Below are 19,991 nucleotides of genomic sequence, written 5' to 3' on the forward strand. Positions count from 1 at the left end.
AACGTATTTCAGCATTGAGGTTGTCAATAAATGTTGATGTATGCTCAAAAACTCACTAGCGTTCACTTAATTCGCATTGATCCACTCTAAATCGTCTAAACACGTGTCCTCGTCAAATAGCGTACAAAGAACTTCTTTTCCTCGTCTAGATAACACGCGACATGGTCTTATGTTGGAATTGGCACTCCGTTGCGTCTAATGTACAGATCTGTAATGATCACCCGCGGTTTCCTTTGAAGCAAAATACTGACCCCACTCTGGTCACATGCGGCATTCAAGACCTTTAGGAACAGAAGAACAATACATCCCAAGAAACATTTTTGTTGTATAGTAGCTTAGCACTAGTTGCATTAGTACAGCTATACATTAGTTGAATAAGCTACTTTTAAATAAAAATGTTTCTCGTGATAGCATAAGGGATTTTGCGGCTGCCTTGCGAAATTGAGATAAGCAATTGCAACGAAATATGTTGGAGCAATCCAGCTTTCCACGAGCGATGAGGGTGGCTGATGGGTACAACTTTCTGAAGGGCGTAGTTAGGTTATGACATTCAATGCAGAAGCGGTTACTGCGGTTATTATAGATGCCACTACGGTTGTTTGGTGATTGGTAAACATTGTTTAGTTTTCGCAGATCAGCCGAAGAGGAATTTAGTTGAAGAGAATCGAATTTTTGTGCTTTCTTAGCTATTATTTTGTGAAATAGTCTTTGCATTGGGTCAATGTGACAATATTTCAGCAAAGAATAGTTACAAAACTGCGCTTCCATATAACTAAATTCCTCTTCGGCTGGTCTGCGAAAACTAAACAATGTTTACATTTTTCCACTCAACCAGCAAACAACCGTAGTGGTTTCCATAGTAACCGCAGTAACCGCTCCTGCATTGAATGTCAAAACCAAGCTGTGCCCTTCAGAAAGTTGTACCCATCAGCCACCCTCATCGCTCGTGGAAAGCTGGATAGCATAAACCGATGACATCAGATGGCTCAAGAACAAGTAGCCCAACTGTTGTTTCCCTGAGTGGGCAAGGCTAAAATACTGCATAGCAGGTTGCTATGCCTTTCCTTGCAGTATGAAGGATTTCGACACTTCACAACTTATCAATTTGAAATTTTTTGTAACAAGTAATATGAGTTGCTATTAAAAATGTAAATTTTTCATAATTTTTTCGTGTGTGAAAATATTACGTAAGAAATGATTAAACCCCCCTCCCCCCCAAATAAGATTTTGTAAGATTTCGTGGAACACCCCCTCCCCCCATTATGCCTTACGTAATTAGTGCACGGCCCCTTAACCGAGATGCGTGATGCACCCGCAGGTCCTCCTCGAGCATTGTCCATGTTTCATGCCCGTAGAGAACAACTGGTTTAATAAGCGTCTTGTACAGGGTGCACTTTGTACGGGGACTTAGTCTGCTCGACCGCAATTGCTTGTGGAGCCCACAGTAAGCACGACTTCCGCTGATAATACGCCTCCGAATCCCACGGCTGGTATCATTGTCCGCCGTTACTAGTGAGCCAAGGTAGACAAATTCATCGACTACCTCAAACTCATCGCCGCCGATCAATATACTACTGCCCAAGCGGTGTCGTTCGGTCTCGGCTCCGCTGGCCAGCGTGTACTTTGTTTTAGACGTATTTACCTTTAACCCATCTTTTCTACTTCGCGCTTTAGTCTGGTGTACTGTTCAGCCACCGCCACAGATGTTCTGCCGATAATATCCATGTCATCGGCAAAGCAGACGAATTGACTAGATTTGTTGAATATCGTCCGCGTGTTGATATCCGCTCGGTTCATAACACCTTGTAGCGGTATGTTGAACAGCAGGCATGAAAGACCATCGCCTTGACGAAGGCCTCTGTGTGAATCGAATGAACTTGACAATCCACCCGAAATCCGAACACAGCACTGTGTATCATCCATCGTAGATTTAATCAGTTTGATGAGATTCCTGGGGAAGCTGTTCTCATACATGATTTTCCATAGCTCTTTCCGGTCGATGGTATCATATACGGCTTTGAAGTCAACGAATAAATGATGCGTGGGAACTCTGTATTCACGGCCCTTTTGGAGGATTTGCCGCAGTGTAAATATTTGATCCGTTGTAGACCGACTTTCGACGAAGCCGGCTTGATAAGTTCCCACAAATCTATTCGCAATTGGTGATAGACGGCGGAAAATGATTTGGGACAGCACTTTATAGGCGGCATTGAGAACGGCGATCGCTCGATAGTTCTCACAGTCCAACTTGTCGTCCTTTTTATATATCGGGCAGATAATCCCATCTTTCCATTCCTCCGGTAGCTGTCCTCCGGTCGGTGCAGACAAACGGCCAGCTTTTCTGGTCCCATTTTAATAAGCTCCGCTCCGATACCATCTTTTCCTGCTGACTTGTTGTTCTTTAGCTGTATGATGGCCTCCTTAATCGTTGGGGCTGGCACCTCTTCCCCGTTTGTTGCACCGTCGAAATCGCTTTTCCCGCCGCCATGGTGCTCCGCCTGGGCGCCATTCAGGTGTTTGTCGAAGTGCTGCTTCCACCTATCGGTCACCTCACGATCGTCCGTCAGAAGCCTTTGCGGGATCCGTTCAGTTTCTGGTAGAACTTTCGCGTTTCCTGAGAACGATGCAGCCGCTCTAACTCTGCATATTCCTGCTCTTCCAGGTAGCGCTTTTTCTCCCGAAATATTTGGTTTCGCTGCATTTTCTTCTGTTTGTGTCTTTTCACGTTCTGACGTGTGGCGCTGCGCATCTTGGTCGCCCGCGCAGCGTTCTCCGCATGCATCACCCTCCTACATTCATCGTCAAACCAATCGTTCCGCTGATTCCGGGCCGCATGCCCGATGGAGCTCTCCGCTACACTGCTGATGGCTGTTTTGATAGAGTTCCAACAGTCCTCGAGAGGGGTTTCGTCCAGCTCGTCCTCTTCCGGCAATACGCGTAGTTTGCGGCGACGTCTGGCTGCTTCAGCCACGCGAGATCTAAGCGAGGCTGGCGTCGGTACCGAATGTTGTTCACAACGGAGAGTCTTGGGTGCATCTTAACCATCACTAGGTAGTGGTCCGAGTCAACGTTAGCGCTTCGATAAGATCTGACGTCGATAATGTCTGAGAAGTGCCGACTGTCGATCAAAACGTGGTCGATCTGTGATTCTGTCTGATTTGGTGACCTCCAGGTGTACTTGTGATGGATTCTGTGCTGGAAAAAGGTACTACGTACGGCCATATTCTTGGAGGCGGCAAAGTCGATAAGTCTTAGGCCCATTTCATTGGTCCGCTGGTGTGCACTGAACCTTCCAATCACCGGTTTGTATTCCTCCTCCTGGCCGACCTGAGCATTGAAATTCCCGATGACGATCTTGATATCATGTTTTGGACAGCAGTCGTATTCCAACTGCGTGTAGAATTCATCCTTGTCGTCATCAGTACTTCTGAGGTGAAGGCTGTGCACGTTGATGATGCTTATATTGAAGAATCAGCTCTTGATTCTCAACCTGCACATTCAAGGATTGATTGGCCACCACCCAATCACCCGTTTCCGCATCTCGCCCATCACTATGAAAGCTGTACCCAGCTCGTGTGTGTTGCCGCAGCTCTGGTAGATGGTATGTCCATCTCTGAATGTACGTGCCGTTGAGCTCTTCCAGCACACCTCTTGCAGCGCTACGACGTCGAACTTGCGGCTCTTCAATACGTCGGAGAGCATTCGAGTGCTCCCTTGGAAGTTGAGAGATCGACAGTTCCACGTCCCGAGTTTCCAATTCATACTCCTTTTTCGTCGCGTGGGTCTATTCCGATTGTTCCAGTAAGAATTTATTTGTTCTTCGTTCCGTGCTTTAGTATTTTTTCGTGGTGACGGCTTGCAAAACCTGCTACACCAACCCCTGTTTCTCCGGAGGGCCAACGAAGCTCGAAAGAGCCCTCCTTTCCTGTTACAATACGACCTTGGCTTCCACCGGGCTTGGTTACCCGATCTCCACCAAAGTTGCTCGTATTCCGGCTGGTACCACGAGGAGGTAGGAATAGGAGTTGCTGAATAAGAGGTTATGAACCACTGTAGGGTCTATTTTGTGCCTACACGTGCACAAGGCGCAGATGGTACGCATTCTTCAGCCGTTTACCAGCCTGTTTACCGTCGCTACTAACGTAAAGCAAACTAAGTAATGAAAAAGATGCAACGAAAGAGGTGGCTAAAGATGAAGCATGATCTGGCGAGCATTGGGTACCCGCGGAATTGCAGACTAGCGGCAGAGTTAGATGGAAGCCAATTAAGAAAGTAAGATATGCAAGGACATTTTTCAAAACACTGAAAATGGCGGTTGTTTGATTGTAGTAGATATTTATTCAGCGACCTTTCTTCGTGTCCTATACAATTTGGTCACTTTCGAAGATAATATCTTTTGTATTAATATTATAAACAATTGTTTGTATTTGTTTTTTTTTTCGTTTTCCTTGTTGCAGATCGTACAAAAATATATCAGTCATTTCGTTTCTGTACGGTTGTTTCAATTCTATCAAACTTGGATGCAGGTATTAACTACAGTTGGCCTGCAGGATGGTTAGATGTACAAATATTCATATTTCTTAAACTACCTGACGAAATAAAACATATACATATACTTGATGCACAAGAGGCTTGTAGCATAATAGTTGATATACGTGATTAGTATTATACTGTGTAAATAAAATTACGAGGTTTTTCACCATAAAGCTATCTATAACGAACGAATGGCTTCCCGTTTAATCTTAAAACAAACTAAACCTACCAGAAACGTATGAAGCATATAAAGTAGCTACAAACGACTAACAACGGCCAACTTCAACGAATTCGAAGCAAGATTTGTTTATTAAGACCGACAACTCAGAACAATAAGAACAGGGTTAATAGTTGTCCAGCATCGGTCCTATTATTCGGAAGACTATGTTGAACAGAATGATTCTACTGTGAACATACTTTGAACAACAGCTGCAAACAACAGATTAGCCCATGGATAGGTACTTAACTACGTATAGTCGTAATTCACCAAAAAGAAATAAATCAAATTTTGAAATTATAAATGGCAATAGTTTTTATGAAGTTATATTCAGTACGACTGAAGCATATGGTATAGCTATTTTTCAATATTTATATTATCACAAATGTTTTCTCGTGCTTTCATGTTTGATCAACACAATCCTTTTAATTTAGCGAATATTCTACGCACCTACCTACCGCTAAGACAGCCGCTTTCACTAGAAGCCGATGTGATATCAGGCGGAAATTGGAACATCCTCTGAAAGTGGACTGTCGACGGTCACTTCCTGTACAGTACTAACAATTTCGGCCCGACACATTGGGCAAAACTGCAGTAGAGCAGCGCAGGTTGTGCAGAAACCACGATGCTTGCAGGGTTCTATCCGAATCGAGGCTTTTTTATCGACGCACAGCGTACAAGAGTCTTCACGAACGCTCAACTTTCGTAGTTGTTCCAGGAATAAGTGTCGCGGTAGAACAATCTGCAAAAACGTGTACAGTTATCAGTTAGGATTGTGGAACAACTACATCTGGAGCTTCTTACCTTGTCCTGATCATTCAATTGTGCATGGTCATTGAAACTCATGTACTGTCTATTTTTCGGTGGATATACGAATGGCTTCGACCCAAAGTTGAACCTACACTGCTGGAAGGACATGAATGAAGCTGCCGCGAAAAATCCATCGCGGGCACTGCCGAAAACCTGCTTCAATATACCGCCCTCGAAACCGTCTAAGCTGAATATCACCTCTCTTGCATCCAGATCCAAAAGACACCCAAGAATAGAACCGCCTTTCCAAACGTGCAAATCGTGAGGCATTGAGCGGGCGTTATGCCATATCAGTTTACGGCAACCGTCAAACGCTATCGAGTATGCATCGTCCCCGATACCGTAGCCCTCATGGCTAAGAAAGGTCGAGTCCTTGGTAGCCCAGCCGATTTGCATTACGCCCGGTGTGATTATTTGTACCTCATAGTACCAACAGCCGGTGTTGACCTGGAACGTACACCGGACACTCTCGAATGAGTACGCATCGCACCGCGCCTCCAGTCCGTCCGGTGAGATCTTGAGGTATTCGCTAACGTCACGGGTATTCAGCATCACGTTTACGTTACTCATATCAGTTATTTCGTAAGAGTACTTCCGGCCTTCGATGAGGACTGGAATCAGAGTTAAATACAGAAATGTAGACTCATTAGCATCATCGTTGTATGTTAATAATAAATCAAAGAAAATTCAGGTTTCACAAAGGAAGTAATATAGCATTAGAACTCCATTCTCAGCATTCGATATTTTTTTTACATCATTAAAAAATACTTACAATAGTTATCCAAGCACCAACGAGCGCAAAATCCAACCTGTCGGAAAATGAATTCATTGCTTTCGGTGTGCCTTTCCAACCGCGTTAGTGGATTTTCCGGATAGAGGGCAAGTTTTCGCTACAAAAAGAATCAATATTTGGCAGAACGGTTGGAGAGAGTATATTACAATTAAAAATTTAATAATCTTACCTTGATGGTTGCCTTGTTTTCGCTCGTCTGTGCAAACTTCTCCAGTGCAATCAATGAAAATAGCATCACGTCCGGGTTGATGCCTTCGTCCTGCAAAGAAGCATCAATGAATAATGTGAGTGGTACGTGATCCAATTAAACCTCTAAATAGTTTATTGATGAAACCTACCAGATTCCCAAGCAGATATCCAAGCGTGATATCGGACAGCACTGCTATACTGCTGGGGCCGGCTAGCTTTTCCGCCAGGCAGCCCAAAATAACACAAAGATTCCGTTCTCGTTTCGGTGTGCGACGGATCGAGTGCGTTATCATATCGGCCACCTGGAAGGGCAATTAGCAAATTAAAACACAATAAATCAATGCCTTTGTGATATGGAAATATCTTAAGAATCTATGTTCTGCTGTTGGTTCGAATGATATCGGACCAACAGTCTCAAACCTTTGTATTTTAAGCGTCTTGAAATGAGGAAGACGTTGATTCTACTATATTCTATTGACTGTATTACAATCCTTTTACAAATGTATGTTTTTGGATTGCTATCTACTTCTAATCTTTTTCGTTGCCTAAAGTCCATTTAATATTCGTGGTAAAATAAAGTGGAGCATTTCTAATTTTCTTGTCAATATCGTAAGTTAGTTCAACGTCTAACGAACAATAAAAATTCGATTATGCCCATTGCCCCATGAGTGTTGGCTCATAGTGTTCACGCATTCACAGCGAATGCATTTTCGTGGCAAAACTCTTTTCATCACTTCGATGAAACTTGAAAAACCGGCCACGCTACTAGATTAACATGTCACCAAGGTCGCGCCAGATTGATGGTCAACGTGCACAGTTGTGCCCTGGCTCGGTCGTTGGTGATTATTAGCAGGATTATTTATTGACGGGCGGCGGCAGTAATGCTATGTTTATGACATCTGTTGTAGCTGAACAACAGACTTTTGTGGCGGAAGAAGAAAACAAGACACGAAGGCTATTCACCTCTAGGACTGAATCTTTTGTTGGTAGTGGACTGTCGTCCAGCAGCAGTGTGATAACGCTCGGTCCCATCGGGTGCTCCAGTGGAACGACTCGGATAAGCGATTTTACTAGCTGAATCCAGCCCGATGGCTTATCGGTGATGTCGTGCAGCATAATCATCGAGTTAGGTGGTTCCGGTTCACTGAAAGGAAGACAAAAAAGAAGAAACGATATCAAATTTGTTTGTTTAAATACTCAATCAAGTTGATAATTCACTTAGGTACTTCAGTTTTTGACATAATCTTTCAATTGCTGGTTTTGGTCATATAATTTATCTCAACTCCGATTCATTCCTAGCCTTTTTTCTGAAGCTGAAGAAATTACCAGCAGTTTTCGGCTACTGAAAAGAAAATTTGAACATACAACAAACCAACATCTCAATTGCACTGCTCACGAACGCTGCCGAATTGATTTTCAAGGTTCTCTCGTGTTATAACTGTATTGAACGCAATGTATAACCGTCGAGAGTGCTAATTTGATTGCGTGTAGGTTACTAATTTATATTTTCATCTAATCACGGCTTCACAACTAAGGCAAACATATATCAATCGAGCAAATTGTGTGGCGGTCGTTGAGCATTTTTCGTGAGCAACCCAAACAATTTGAGACTAACTCGCAGAAATCGACACGTGAATTTGTGCACGTGGAGCATGTTAGGGCATTAGATTATGTCTTGATTTTTGTAGTAAATCCGCAAAGCGGTCAGAAATCATTTTAAATCTCGTAATCTCGTAATTCACATAGATTTAAAGCCAAAATTTCAGGAACTCGATGAAGGAAAAATCTATAAAATTTAAAATGAAAAGCATAAATAAATATATAAAAAATCAGTAAATCTAATGTCTAAAAATGTATAAACTATGAAAGTTTTTTTATGGAAGAGATGTTTATTTTCAAGTGTATAAAAAATTGAACACAATCCTATGCGCTCAATCTTTTCAACACTATTAGATTTAATTATGATATGTTTGCTTTCGTAATTAAAGCTTATTCACAAGTATGGATTCCCTACGTATCAAATTCAAATAAACAGGAGAAAAATAAATTAAAAACTGACTTATTATCCGGTTCGATTTCTTATCAAGTTCAGGTAATTTTCAGGATGGAAAAGTTAGGAAGAACCTTGGACAGTTGAAAAAATTACATAAATCGTGCATTACATTTTTAGAATTTTAATGATCGCTTAAAGGTTTGCTATGTTTTCATTACAAGTAATTTCGTATCCGTATTTGTTTTGTTATGCCATAAAATATCAAAAAATCAGATCAGATGGACCATTCATCTCCAGTTTACTCGGTCATGGGGTACCACGCTCCAATTCCTGGCACACCGTGTACTCTCCGCCGGATCTCGCTCTACATGGTCCTCAGTTAATTCCGAATTTCCGATGATATCGATCTGAAATTTCATGATGATAGTCCCATTCCTTTTAAGGTGATACGATACTGAATCGATACTGACTGATACGATACTGACCCGCAAACGTATCTCAGCGATAACAATGTGATGTTCTGATGCAATAGCAGCGCTGCATTTGTTCCGCACATCAAGAAGACTCCTTCATCATTTTCGGCTGATGCAAATGTGGTCAATTTGATTCTGTTCGGCCGTCGCGGGAAATCCACGTGAGTTTATGTGGTGGCCTGTAGGGAAAAAGTGATCCACCAATGACCATTTTGTTATTATCACAAAGTTCGGTAAACAGCTCCCCGTTAACCCTATGGCGTCCCATGACGCGTTCAAGGTCCGCGTCGTTTGGTCCAATTTTCATGTTGAAGTTGATTTGGATGTCCCCATTTGGGATGTTCTTAATTCAGCTGGCTGCAGAAATTCTCTTTCTCCTACAGGTCTACAGCATCTGTTGGCGCATAGCATTGGATTAACGAGTGGCAACTAAAATTTTGGATTTTTTTCGCGACCCTCATGCTCAACAATAAACGAGCTCAGAGAGAAATGAGAGTATGTATGTGTTAGGAATGTCATGACTCTACTTGAACTGGCACGCGCGGGTATCCTGGCAAGAGAGCTGCAGCAGATGAAGGTTGAGGTTGCAGCCTCCCTGGAAGTGAGGTGGCCGAAGACGGGAGAACGTGAATTCCGCGCAGTAGATCCTATTGCGGGCATGACATTCAAGTATCACATCTACTACAGTGACGGCGATAAAGCAGAGCATGGAGTCGGATTCATATTACATGGAAAACAAATGAAGCGTGTCATTAGGTGGAGGCCCATCAATGACCATCTATACGTGTTGAGAATTAAGGGCAAATTCTTTAACTACAGTCTGATAAATGTGTACGCACCGACGAACGACAAGCCCGATGACGTAAAAGAGGCGTTCTATGATCTTCTCGACAGAACATGTGGAGAGTACCCAAGACATGACATAAAGATAGTCATCGGGGATACAAACGCACAGGTCGGGCGTGAAGAGTTCTTTCGTCTCGTTATTGGTAGAGAAAGCCTCCATCCTACCACAAACGATAATGGCCTGAGGCTAATCAACTTGGCTGCAGCCAGAGGAATGGTTATCTGTAGTACCCATTTTGCACGATGGAACATTCGGAAGCACACCTGGAAACACCCTATTGGAGAGGCCTGCTCTCAGATCGACCACGTTCTGGTTGATGACCGGCACTTTTCTGATGTCGCAGACGTGCGATCCTTCCGGGGACCAAACGTTGACTCGGACCACTATCTTGTAGTAAGCAAGATCCGCGCCCGGTTGTCCAACGTATTCAAATCGAAGCCAACGAGGATACGACTGAACATTCGGCGGTTATCAGCGGAGGGAGTTGCTGCAGAGTACTCTCGGAGGGGAACCTGATTACCGAAAGATCGGAGGTGGCTAGGCGTTGGAAACAATATTTCGATGCATTGTTGAATGGTGAACAAGATGGAACGGTCAACAGAAAAAGGATAACGATTGAGGATGATGGACAAGCTGTGGATCCACCAACTTTGGACGAGATTAGGAAACCAGCGAGAGAGCTGAAAAACGGCAAAGCAGCTGGAAAGAACGGCATCCCCGCCGAACTTTTGAAAGTCGGGAGCGAACGGCTGTATTGTGCAATTCATCAGGTTATACTAAAGGTATGGACTGAGGAGGAATTACCTACGGACTGGTTGGAAGGTCTCATATGCCCAATTTACAAAAAGGGCCATCGACTCGAATGCAGCAATTATCGAGGTATTACTCTCCACAATTCTGCATATAAAATTTTCTCCCGCATCCTGTTTCTCAGACTGAGGCCGTTACAGGAAACCTTTGTTGGCGAATACCAGTGCGGTTTTCGAGAGGGACGCTTCACGACGGACCAAATGTTCACTATGCGACAGATCCTCGATAAATTCCGGGAAATCAACTTGCAGACTCATTAGGCTTCGTGCACAAACTACGTAACGCTTAGAGGGGAGGGAGGTCGAGTTTGCGTTACTTTTTGTTACATAGGGGGGAGGGGGAGTCATGAGAATAGTTACGTAACAAATTTATGAATACCAAAAAGGCAGTTGCCAAACGAGGATACGATGTGTTGGAGGTGGAAAACAGTGAATCGGTTTATACTGATGAAAATTCTGGTACAAAATTATGGTTTGTAGCTGAATGAGATAATCCTATTAAATTTCCAGTTACATATTACGATTCAAGACCATTTCAGCTTCACATGGGCCGATGGCCGATTGTGGATTTTAATCCAGCAAACACCAACTCGTATATCAATATACGAAAATTATCGTTATTGATTTTTAATAAATTCAGTATCGTAAATATAGTCTAATGGAACGCACATAACTTTAGATTCTATCGTATTTGACGATAGCAAGGAATTGACCTACGACTTTCAGTACAGAATTGTATAGCATAATAAAACTAATCGCTTTGAATCGGATCTTATCGCAAACAAAGGCTCACAAAGTTGAATTGTTAACGTATATTTTGTAGTACGTATAAGGCCTCCAAATTACTACGCATATGCTAGTTTTGTGCATCAGATACGATTTTTCAGTGTATATATATAGGTACATATAACTCATTTATTGCTCTGATATGCATATGAAAATGTTTACTGGGAATATAAAGCTCTTGCTGATTTGGTTGAATTCTTTAAAAATTAAATTAAATATGCGGTTTATGCCATTTTCATTCAATGTTGAGTACCAGGGGGGGGGAGGGGAGGTTTGGTTATGGTTAACGTTACGTAATTTAATTACCAAGCGTTACTTAATGTTACATAGGGGAGGGAGGGGGTCAAAAAATCGGAATTTTTGCGTTACGTAATTTGTGTACCACGCCTTATATGTTTATAGACTTCAAGGTGGCGTACGATTCAGTCAAACGAAACGAGCTGTGGCAGATTATGCTTGAACATGGTTTTCCAACAAAACTGATTAGGCTGATACGTGCTACCCTTGATGGTTCAAAATCAAGCGTCAGGATAGCGGGTGAGCAAGGCGACGGACTATCGAACTTGCTGTTCAACATAACATTGGATGGTGCTATTCGATGGGCCGGCGTGCAGAGAAGCGGTGCCATCATCACGAAATCTCCTATGCTCCAAGGGTCCGCGGACGACATCGATATCATCGGTGTTAACCGTAGAGCTGTGGAAGAAGCGTACACGCATCTTAAGGAGGAAGCTGCGAGGATAGGGCTTATCATAAATTCTACCAAAACAAAGTATATGGTGGCTGGTAGAGAGCGTGGTAGCCCTTCGGGTGTTGGAACTGCGGTGGTGATAGATGGAAATACTTTTGAAGTGGTCGACGAATTTGTTTACCTTGGTACATTAGTAACATGTGACAACGATGTGAAGCCGTGAAGTAAAAAGGCGGATAGTGGCTGCCAACAGGGCCTTCTACGGATTACGTAGCCAGCTGAGGTCCCGTAGCCTACAACTCCGTACAAAACTCGCGCTCTATAAGACGCCAATTCTCCCGGTGGTACTCTACGGCCACGAAGCGTGGACGTTGAAAGAGAGCAACCGACTTGGCGTTTTCGAGCGTAAGATCCTGCGATCAGTTATTGGCGGCATATTAGACGAAGGAGTGTGGCGCAGGCGCATGAATCATGAAATATACCAAGTGTACAAATGCGGATATTGTGAAGCGACTAAAATACGACAGGCTACAGTGGGCTGGCTATATTATTCGAAGCGCCACCGGGACTCTCGGCGTCTTCCATCAGCCGTTTATCTGCCACGAAGCTTGGACTCTTAAAGTCCTTTAACAGCCGGTCCTTGGACCAGTGGTACTCTCGTCGTTCTTGAGCAATCTTTGTTAAAGCTGGGGCGCCGCCGCGATCCTCAACGTTTGCGAGCGATCGCTGGTGAAGTTCTACAACTCTTAAAAATGGTCTCAAATTTGCAAATATTGACCGATTTGGTTGAAATTTTGACCAAAGCCTTCGGATTGAATATAAAACAAATGCTGTTGAACTGTGGAACGTGGGTCATTTTTGAGGTCACTTTAAGGACCCCTTAAGTGAGAAAATGTAGGGTTTTTTAGTTAAATTTTATTTTTAATTTGAAAATTCTCGTCTGACATTTGTAGAACCACCGTGAATGTGTGTATGCCCAGAAAGCTTGTTCTCTGAGCTTTCCAAAAATGCTTAAAACACCTAAAATTACTTGGAAAATGATTGAGTTATTCAATCATACACCTAGCCAAAAAACTTTTTTTTTTGCAATAACTTGAAATTTTGGGGGTGTTAGAACGACGTCAAATGTGTTTTCATGATGTACTAGGTGCGACTAACAACGTACACTAGGTCACTGTACTGGAGTCATCTGTAAGATATAACATACCTTACAACGTCTGATAGAATACATTGGATTAGGAGCGATGTATTGAGTGTGTCTACTATGTGGGGATTATCGAGAGAGGGAGCGCGCCTGATAGCCGTGCAGAGAATCGGGAGTTGACAGATAGACACGACAAGAAGCACGTCAGTACAGATGGCGACGAGTATAAAAATAGGTAAGTTCAGTGTGTGAAAATAGTGAAAATTAGTAAAGTGATTGATTATGGAAAAATACTTCCCGGTAAACTAACCGGTAACTTATAAGTAAGTCGTACGTGGTGTACGCGACACTCATAATTTGGCACGGATAAAAATTTAGAATTTATTATCGAAAAAAAGATGGCTGATGAAAGCAAGGGCAGAGCGCTACTTGCTTGGTTTTGTTTGTGGTAGTGTGTTGCGAGACGTACTTCGTGTTTTAATACGGTTTTGGTCATGGGCTGTAGCGCCGACGTCCGTGCGGAGGGGAGCGTTAAAAGAGGCACTCAGTTGATGCTGCTGATTTTTTTTTTGTTAATTTTGAGAAACAAGGGCTTAGCGTTTCGGCTACGGCAAACTTTTCTGTTGAGGATGAATACACTTGGATTGTTTTTGCGTCATGTTAAGTCGTGGGGATTGTTCGGATGTAAGTGCAGTGGTTCTGTGCAGTGTTTAATTTTTGAATGTGATATATGGGCAGCATATATCAAGTCAAGCGCATGGCGCGAAGCGAACTAATAATGGAATGACTTACGGAGGTAACACGTTGAAGTATGTGGGTAGCACATACAGGTGTAAGGCATATGGAAAGCACATAGCTGATGTATGTGGGTAGCACATACAGGTGTTAAGCATGTGGGGAGCACATGGCTGATGTATGTGGGTAGCACATACAGGTGCTAAGCATGTGGGGAGCACATGGCTGATGTATGTGGGTAGCACATACAGGTGTTAAGCATGTGGGGAGCACATGGCTGATGTATGTGGGTAGCACATACAGGTGCTAAGCATGTGGGGAGCACATGGCTGATGTATGTGGGTAGCACATACAGGGGTAAAGCATTTGGGGAACACATGGCTGATGTATGTGCGCTATATGTGTATGTGTTATGTGCGAATGAAATATGAATGATTGCGGACTGTTTTTCGAGACTCTGTTCATCTCAAAACAACGTGAGACAAGAAACAGATGTCATCAGTTTGATAACACCGTATATGCAACCGTGTAGAATTAGTAAACAAGAACTAGACGATGCTAGTGAAAAGGATGCCAGCTTGAATGCGATTCGTGAGGCGTTGATGTCAGGTGATTGGACTAACGTTTCAGCACAGTATAAGACGATGGGCATCAAAGAACAACTTTCTCAATACGGGCATTTAATCCTCAGAGGCGATCGAATTGTCATTCCTGCGGCTCTGCAATTGAGAGTCACAGAGATAGCACATTTGGGTCACCAGGGGGCAACCGCTATGAAAGCACACTTAAGATCAAGATTGTGGTTTCCTGGTTTGGATGATTTAGTCGAGAAAGTCCTAAGAACGTGTAAAGAATGTGCAATGATGTCAAAACCTGATCCACCATGCCCTATGTCACGAAGATTCCCAACTCTGCCGTGGCAAGATCTAGCAATGGATTTCATAGAAGGTTTGCCTAACGGCTACTCGATGCTGGTTGTGGTGTGCTACACAACCCGGTATACCATGGTAGAACCAATGGAACATCCTACATCTTCTATGGTCATAGCAGCCCTCCTGAAGATGTTCAGCAAATTTGGAATACCTCAATCGATAACCACTGATAACGGACCTCAATTCCGTGCCATGGAGCTTAGAAAATTTTGTGACTCCTACAATATCCATCTAAATCTGACAACACCGTACTGGCCAGAACGTAACGGTGCCGTCGAAAGGCAAAATCGTAATCTAAAGAAAAGGATAAAAATTAGTGTTGCCCAAGATAGTGACTGGAAAAGTGATCTCTATGAATATCTGTTGTTCTACCACTCAACGCCTCAAGAAACCACGGGTTTGTCACCGGCAAAGATGATGTTCAATAGAGACCTCATAAGCTATTTGCCAACAGTCCAAGAACCGCATAGAATATTTCACGAAGGGGCAGTAGAGCGTGATGCCTTAGGCAAAGAACGAAAGAAGCTATACGCAAATGATACAAGACATGCTAAATCAAATGACCTACTCGTTGGCGATACCGTTTTAATGCGGAACTTAAAGTTAGGATCTACACAACCAAACTTTCGAGCAGAAGAATTTGAAGTTACCAATGTGGAAGGGAGTGAAATTGCTCTCAGGTCAAAGAAAACTGGGAAGGAGTATGCCAGGAACAGAACTCACGTCAAGAAATTCGCGCCGGGCATACTACGTGGTACAGACGTGCCAGTTTCCGACTCCAAGACAACGGACGAACCACAGCTGGCTTCTAACGTTGACACAACCGAGGATCAAGTAGGGAAAGTTTTGGAGCCGCAGTCCACTCATGGTCAAGCAGTATCTTCAGAACATATGAACCGTCCTCGAAGACAACGGAACGCTCCACGTAAATATAAAGATTTTGAACTATACGAATAACTTCTTTGTACTATAATAATATTATACTGAGTGGTTTTTAAATATATATAGTTTCGCATAATACGTTATCGTAGACTAAATAGATTTCCTAATTTGGGGAGGGATGTACTGGAGTCATCTGTAAGATATAACATACCTTACAACGTCTGATAGAATACATTGGATTAGGAGCGATGTATTGAGTGTGTCTACTATGTGGGGATTATCGAGAGAGGGAGCGCGCCTGATAGCCGTGCAGAGAATCGGGAGTTGACAGATAGACACGACAAGAAGCACGTCAGTACAGTCACTTGCAAAGTATATTAAAAAAAATTTTGTCCATCGATAATCAAATGGTGGACAAATTTTTTTACGAGGAAACTATTACCATTAACAATTCAATAATGGGTTTTTGCCACATTTTGCAGGATAAGCTCGACAAGACAGTGATCGGTGCTGTTCGAAAAAAATATCAACTCGAAAAGGTCCTTGTTTTGATCACAAATCAAACCGGACATCTTTATCTTGAAGGAGTTAGCTGATTACAAGGCTATATGTGATTTTTTTTCATATATTTGTTGAATGCTAATGAGACTTATGAACTTCCGCGTTCGATGAAACAATTGTCGATTAAGAAGTCACCGATAATTATTACCGTGAGTGACATTAATACATTGTTTTCGTTTGTTAGTTTTTTTTAGACAAAATCCGTTTAGAAAACACGCGAGTTAAAAATTGACATGTGAATGTTTGGTCTCAAACTGTTGAAAAGGATTTCATAAGCTCATATCATCTGTTTTTTCTACATTAGTGACGTCAAGAGCTAATCGCTAAATCAGATAACTGAATCATTTCAAATCGTAATTATCTTTGTGAAATGTGTATGCATAGCCTCTTGTGTAAATAAACAATCTTATCGTGAGTTGTAACAGTGATGGAATGGTAATCTATAATGTAGTATTTTCGGCAGACCCATCCAAACACGTCTTCTATTTTTTTTTATAAAGGCGAGATAAAAGTGACGCAGTCATTGAACCACGTTCAATAATTCCCGAGATATGAGTAATCCAGTTTTGCGAGCATGATATATGAAGTGTTAGCTTTCGAATACTGTAATGCATGACGCACGTTGCATTTTAGAGTGATTTCGATTGCGAGGAACGCGGAAAGTAACGCCTAGAATTTAATTGTTCCTTATCTTTCAAAGAAAAAAAATAAAAAGGAAGCAAATGTTTTCTAAGAAACCTGTGATTATTTTAGGCATGATGTAGAAAACCAGAAGCGTATACGAAACACATTTCATGCAGAAAATGCCAACATAGATTGCATCAAGCAAGCTACCTATCTGTTTGCCACGGCCACAACTCATTGAAGCGCTTCAGTGATAAAACTAAACTGTAACCATCTGCTATCGCCATCGAAAGTGCACCATGTCTATCTAGCCAGTGCTTGCGAAGTGGATGTAGAATATAGAGTATGCTATTGACTTAAATTTTATTCTGTGTTAGACTATCTGTCACACACTACATGAACTTTGAAAGTCACCTTTTCTGGCCCGACTTGGCTGTGACACGGTGATTTATTTGTTGGAAAATACTCGACCTGGATAACAGAATGAAATTGAAAGTACTTCTGCTACTGCAGCTATGTGTAAATATACTTCTTTCAAGTTTCTCACTTCAATAACTTTGATTTTCATCAATTTTTCTCTCACAATTCTTACTAGCTACCCCAAGAGGTTTGACACGCTTAACACTTTGTTAAGAAACGATGACTAATGTTGTTGTTTGTAAATACAATTTTACCTGTGTAAAACATGTGTGGTTTGCGTTGTTATTTATCGAGTGATTTGTTGTGTTTCAAGCCGGAAATACGCTACGTTAATTTTTTTAGCCGATGGTCGGATCAATTCGGAAATACAAGTTGCATAAAATAGACAGTTTTAAGCCAATTCTGTATTGTATTAGTTTATTATGATTTATTGTATCTTTTAGCGTTATTAGATTGAAATTAGTGTTTCGTTGGCCTAATATTTTGCTTTCGATACATTTTGAAACTTTACACGGGTTGCCACTGCATAACTTCAACGAAGAAGCAATTGGCTAAAAACTGAATGTATTACCAGATAATCAGTGTGTTATGTATCAGAAGTCACCGGAAGAAAAGATGTAAACCGATTGTCCTTCGTCAAGTTACTGAGCACAGAGCAAGTAGCGAAGCGACATGAGCAAGCTACGGTAGGTGCCCAGTTAATTACATAAAGACTGCTACTGCTGGCTGCCACAAACAACGCTCAAGCTTGGCAGTAAACATTTTCTGCTGTATTCGATAATGTAATTAAGAACTATGCAGAACTTCCAGAGATTGTTTCGTGTTGGTTTGCATTCGTTCCACGATACATTGAGATTGCATGTTTTAAAGGTCACATTCTGGTTTCTCATGAATCACACCTACTTGAGATTTATTGTTAATAGGTATTGCTTACAGAGACAGTTTATAATGAATGATTTTCGCTGTAGTAAATTAATACATTCCAAGAATTATTAAAAATTTGGCTACCTTCTGACGAAAAAAGGCGAACTTTAAAAAAGCTCGATACGAAGTTTTTGGTTAATTTAGTAAACTGCTTAAACAGAATAATGTTCTTACAATCCAGTTGTGATTTCCAGAGATATTATAGAATACATTAACAAAATGCTTCACTGAGAAGTGTCACGTTTGTAATATTGGTCACTAGGCCAAAACTGAGTCGCCAATTTATGATAACGAAACAAAGAGTTAGTCTAGGTGCACCTATGAATGCAATCATGACCTATCGAATAACGTCAATCATTTATACGAGGTATAGAAATGCCACTTACTTGTCAACAATAGATCCTATAATTTCCAACGTTTCTTTTACCAGCTCATCTACTGTGTCCGAAAGAGAAACTTTCCGATCCAATCGTCCACATGATCTTCCACCATGGTGACCCACTCCGACTAGGCCTCCCCTGCCGTCGTCATTCCCATTAGCGGTATACGAATCACGACTATTCTCATTTAGATAACCTTCTTCTACCTTATCCTTGCACAAGCATACTCCCATCTTTGCAGATGCTTGAGCGCACTATCTTCACCAGATGAACACTAAAAACCCCCTTCCTCGATCAAGTTGACCATCACGATTACTCTGCGAACTTTGCCTTTTATTTGTTTAATGTTTAATCACTGTGCCACTTTCTTTGCTGTACTCTCACTTTGAAGGGTCTGGCTTAATTTCACCACCTCTAATGGCTAGAACGACATTGAACAAAGTTTCAACAAATTAGATTTGAGAAAGTAATTAAACAATCTAAAAACACCAGGAACCTAGTAAATTCGCAATCTTTTTCTTCTACGGTATGTTTCACTACTAGCAGACACACAGAAACACGTCAACAAAAATTGTTTCGACCAGGAATTATCAGTTTTTCGCGTCAAACACTACCAAATCTGCGATTATTCACCGAATTCCTTTTCAGATTCTTTCCGCAATGGCAAACATTCTTTTTTTCCACACAAAAGGCTACTGCCACCAAAACACAGGCGGTGTTAATTTCTTCCAGTGAAACGACCAGCAGCCAGCCAGCTCATTTACATTTACCCACACGCACGCACGTACGCAATCCGGATGGATTTTTACCAGATCGACCCGTCTGACAGAATCGCACTGCTAATCTCAATTATTGGTATCAATTGATTAAAGATCTAGAAAAGAATTTCGAAAGTATTTTTCCACAATTTGGATTCTTTCTGACAGCGACACAACTACTCTATTCGCCACTTTTACTTGAATGAAACTACGATGGTGGTGGATCCGTAAATTTGTACGTACGTTGATTCTTCTTGTTCTTCGTTATTTATTAGTAATGCGGATGAATGGGCGCGAGAGTTTCGTTCAGTCTGGTGACATTTAATCTTTTAACGAAGAAATCTAGCATGACTTTTCAATAGGGTTAAGCCGGTTAAGCGGATTGTATTGTAAATAAAGTTTATTTACCTTGCAGTTTATTATATTATTTCATATTCGCGACTACAAAACTAAAATAGTCAAATTATCAAAGCTCTCGTAAAAAATTTTA

General features: G+C 41.8%; 1 protein-coding gene across 3 annotated transcripts; it reads right to left on the reverse strand.

Moving 5' to 3' along the window:
• Positions 1–4,339: 4,339 nt before the first annotated feature.
• On the reverse strand, positions 4,340–19,686 carry LOC128743920 (RING finger and SPRY domain-containing protein 1-like). 3 transcript variants are annotated; one of them, XM_053840624.1, is made up of 8 exons: positions 19,553–19,686; positions 18,750–19,164; positions 7,506–7,686; positions 6,692–6,844; positions 6,523–6,612; positions 6,333–6,450; positions 5,555–6,171; positions 4,340–5,492 (listed from the first exon to the last, which is right to left on the reverse strand). In XM_053840624.1, the coding sequence occupies exons 2-8, from the start codon at positions 18,974–18,976 to the stop codon at positions 5,247–5,249; spliced, it is 1,632 nt and encodes a 543-aa protein (XP_053696599.1). In that variant the 5' UTR covers positions 18,977–19,164; positions 19,553–19,686; the 3' UTR covers positions 4,340–5,246. The 3 variants fall into 3 exon arrangements, with proteins under 3 accessions (XP_053696599.1, XP_053696598.1, XP_053696597.1); XM_053840623.1 differs by having other exon boundaries at positions 19,514–19,686; XM_053840622.1 differs by having other exon boundaries at positions 18,750–19,686.
• Positions 19,687–19,991: the final 305 nt, after the last annotated feature.

This window comes from Sabethes cyaneus, chromosome 3 (genome assembly GCF_943734655.1).
Source record: "Sabethes cyaneus chromosome 3, idSabCyanKW18_F2, whole genome shotgun sequence".
Lineage (NCBI taxonomy): Eukaryota > Metazoa > Arthropoda > Insecta > Diptera > Culicidae > Sabethes > Sabethes cyaneus.

What these genes read in the sequence shown, in the direction of transcription:
- LOC128743920 (XM_053840624.1), bottom strand. Translation starts at nt 18,976, where the DNA reads ATGGGAGTATGCTTGTGCAAGGATAAGGTAGAAGAAGGTTATCTAAAT. An exon ending in ATAGGATCTATTGTTGACAA is followed by an intron (nt 7,687 to 18,749) that starts GTAAGTGGCATT and finishes TCTTCCTTTCAG; the next exon opens with TGAACCGGAACCACCTAACT. An exon ending in AAAACAAGGCAACCATCAAG is followed by an intron (nt 6,451 to 6,522) that starts GTAAGATTATTA and finishes TTCTTTTTGTAG; the next exon opens with CGAAAACTTGCCCTCTATCC.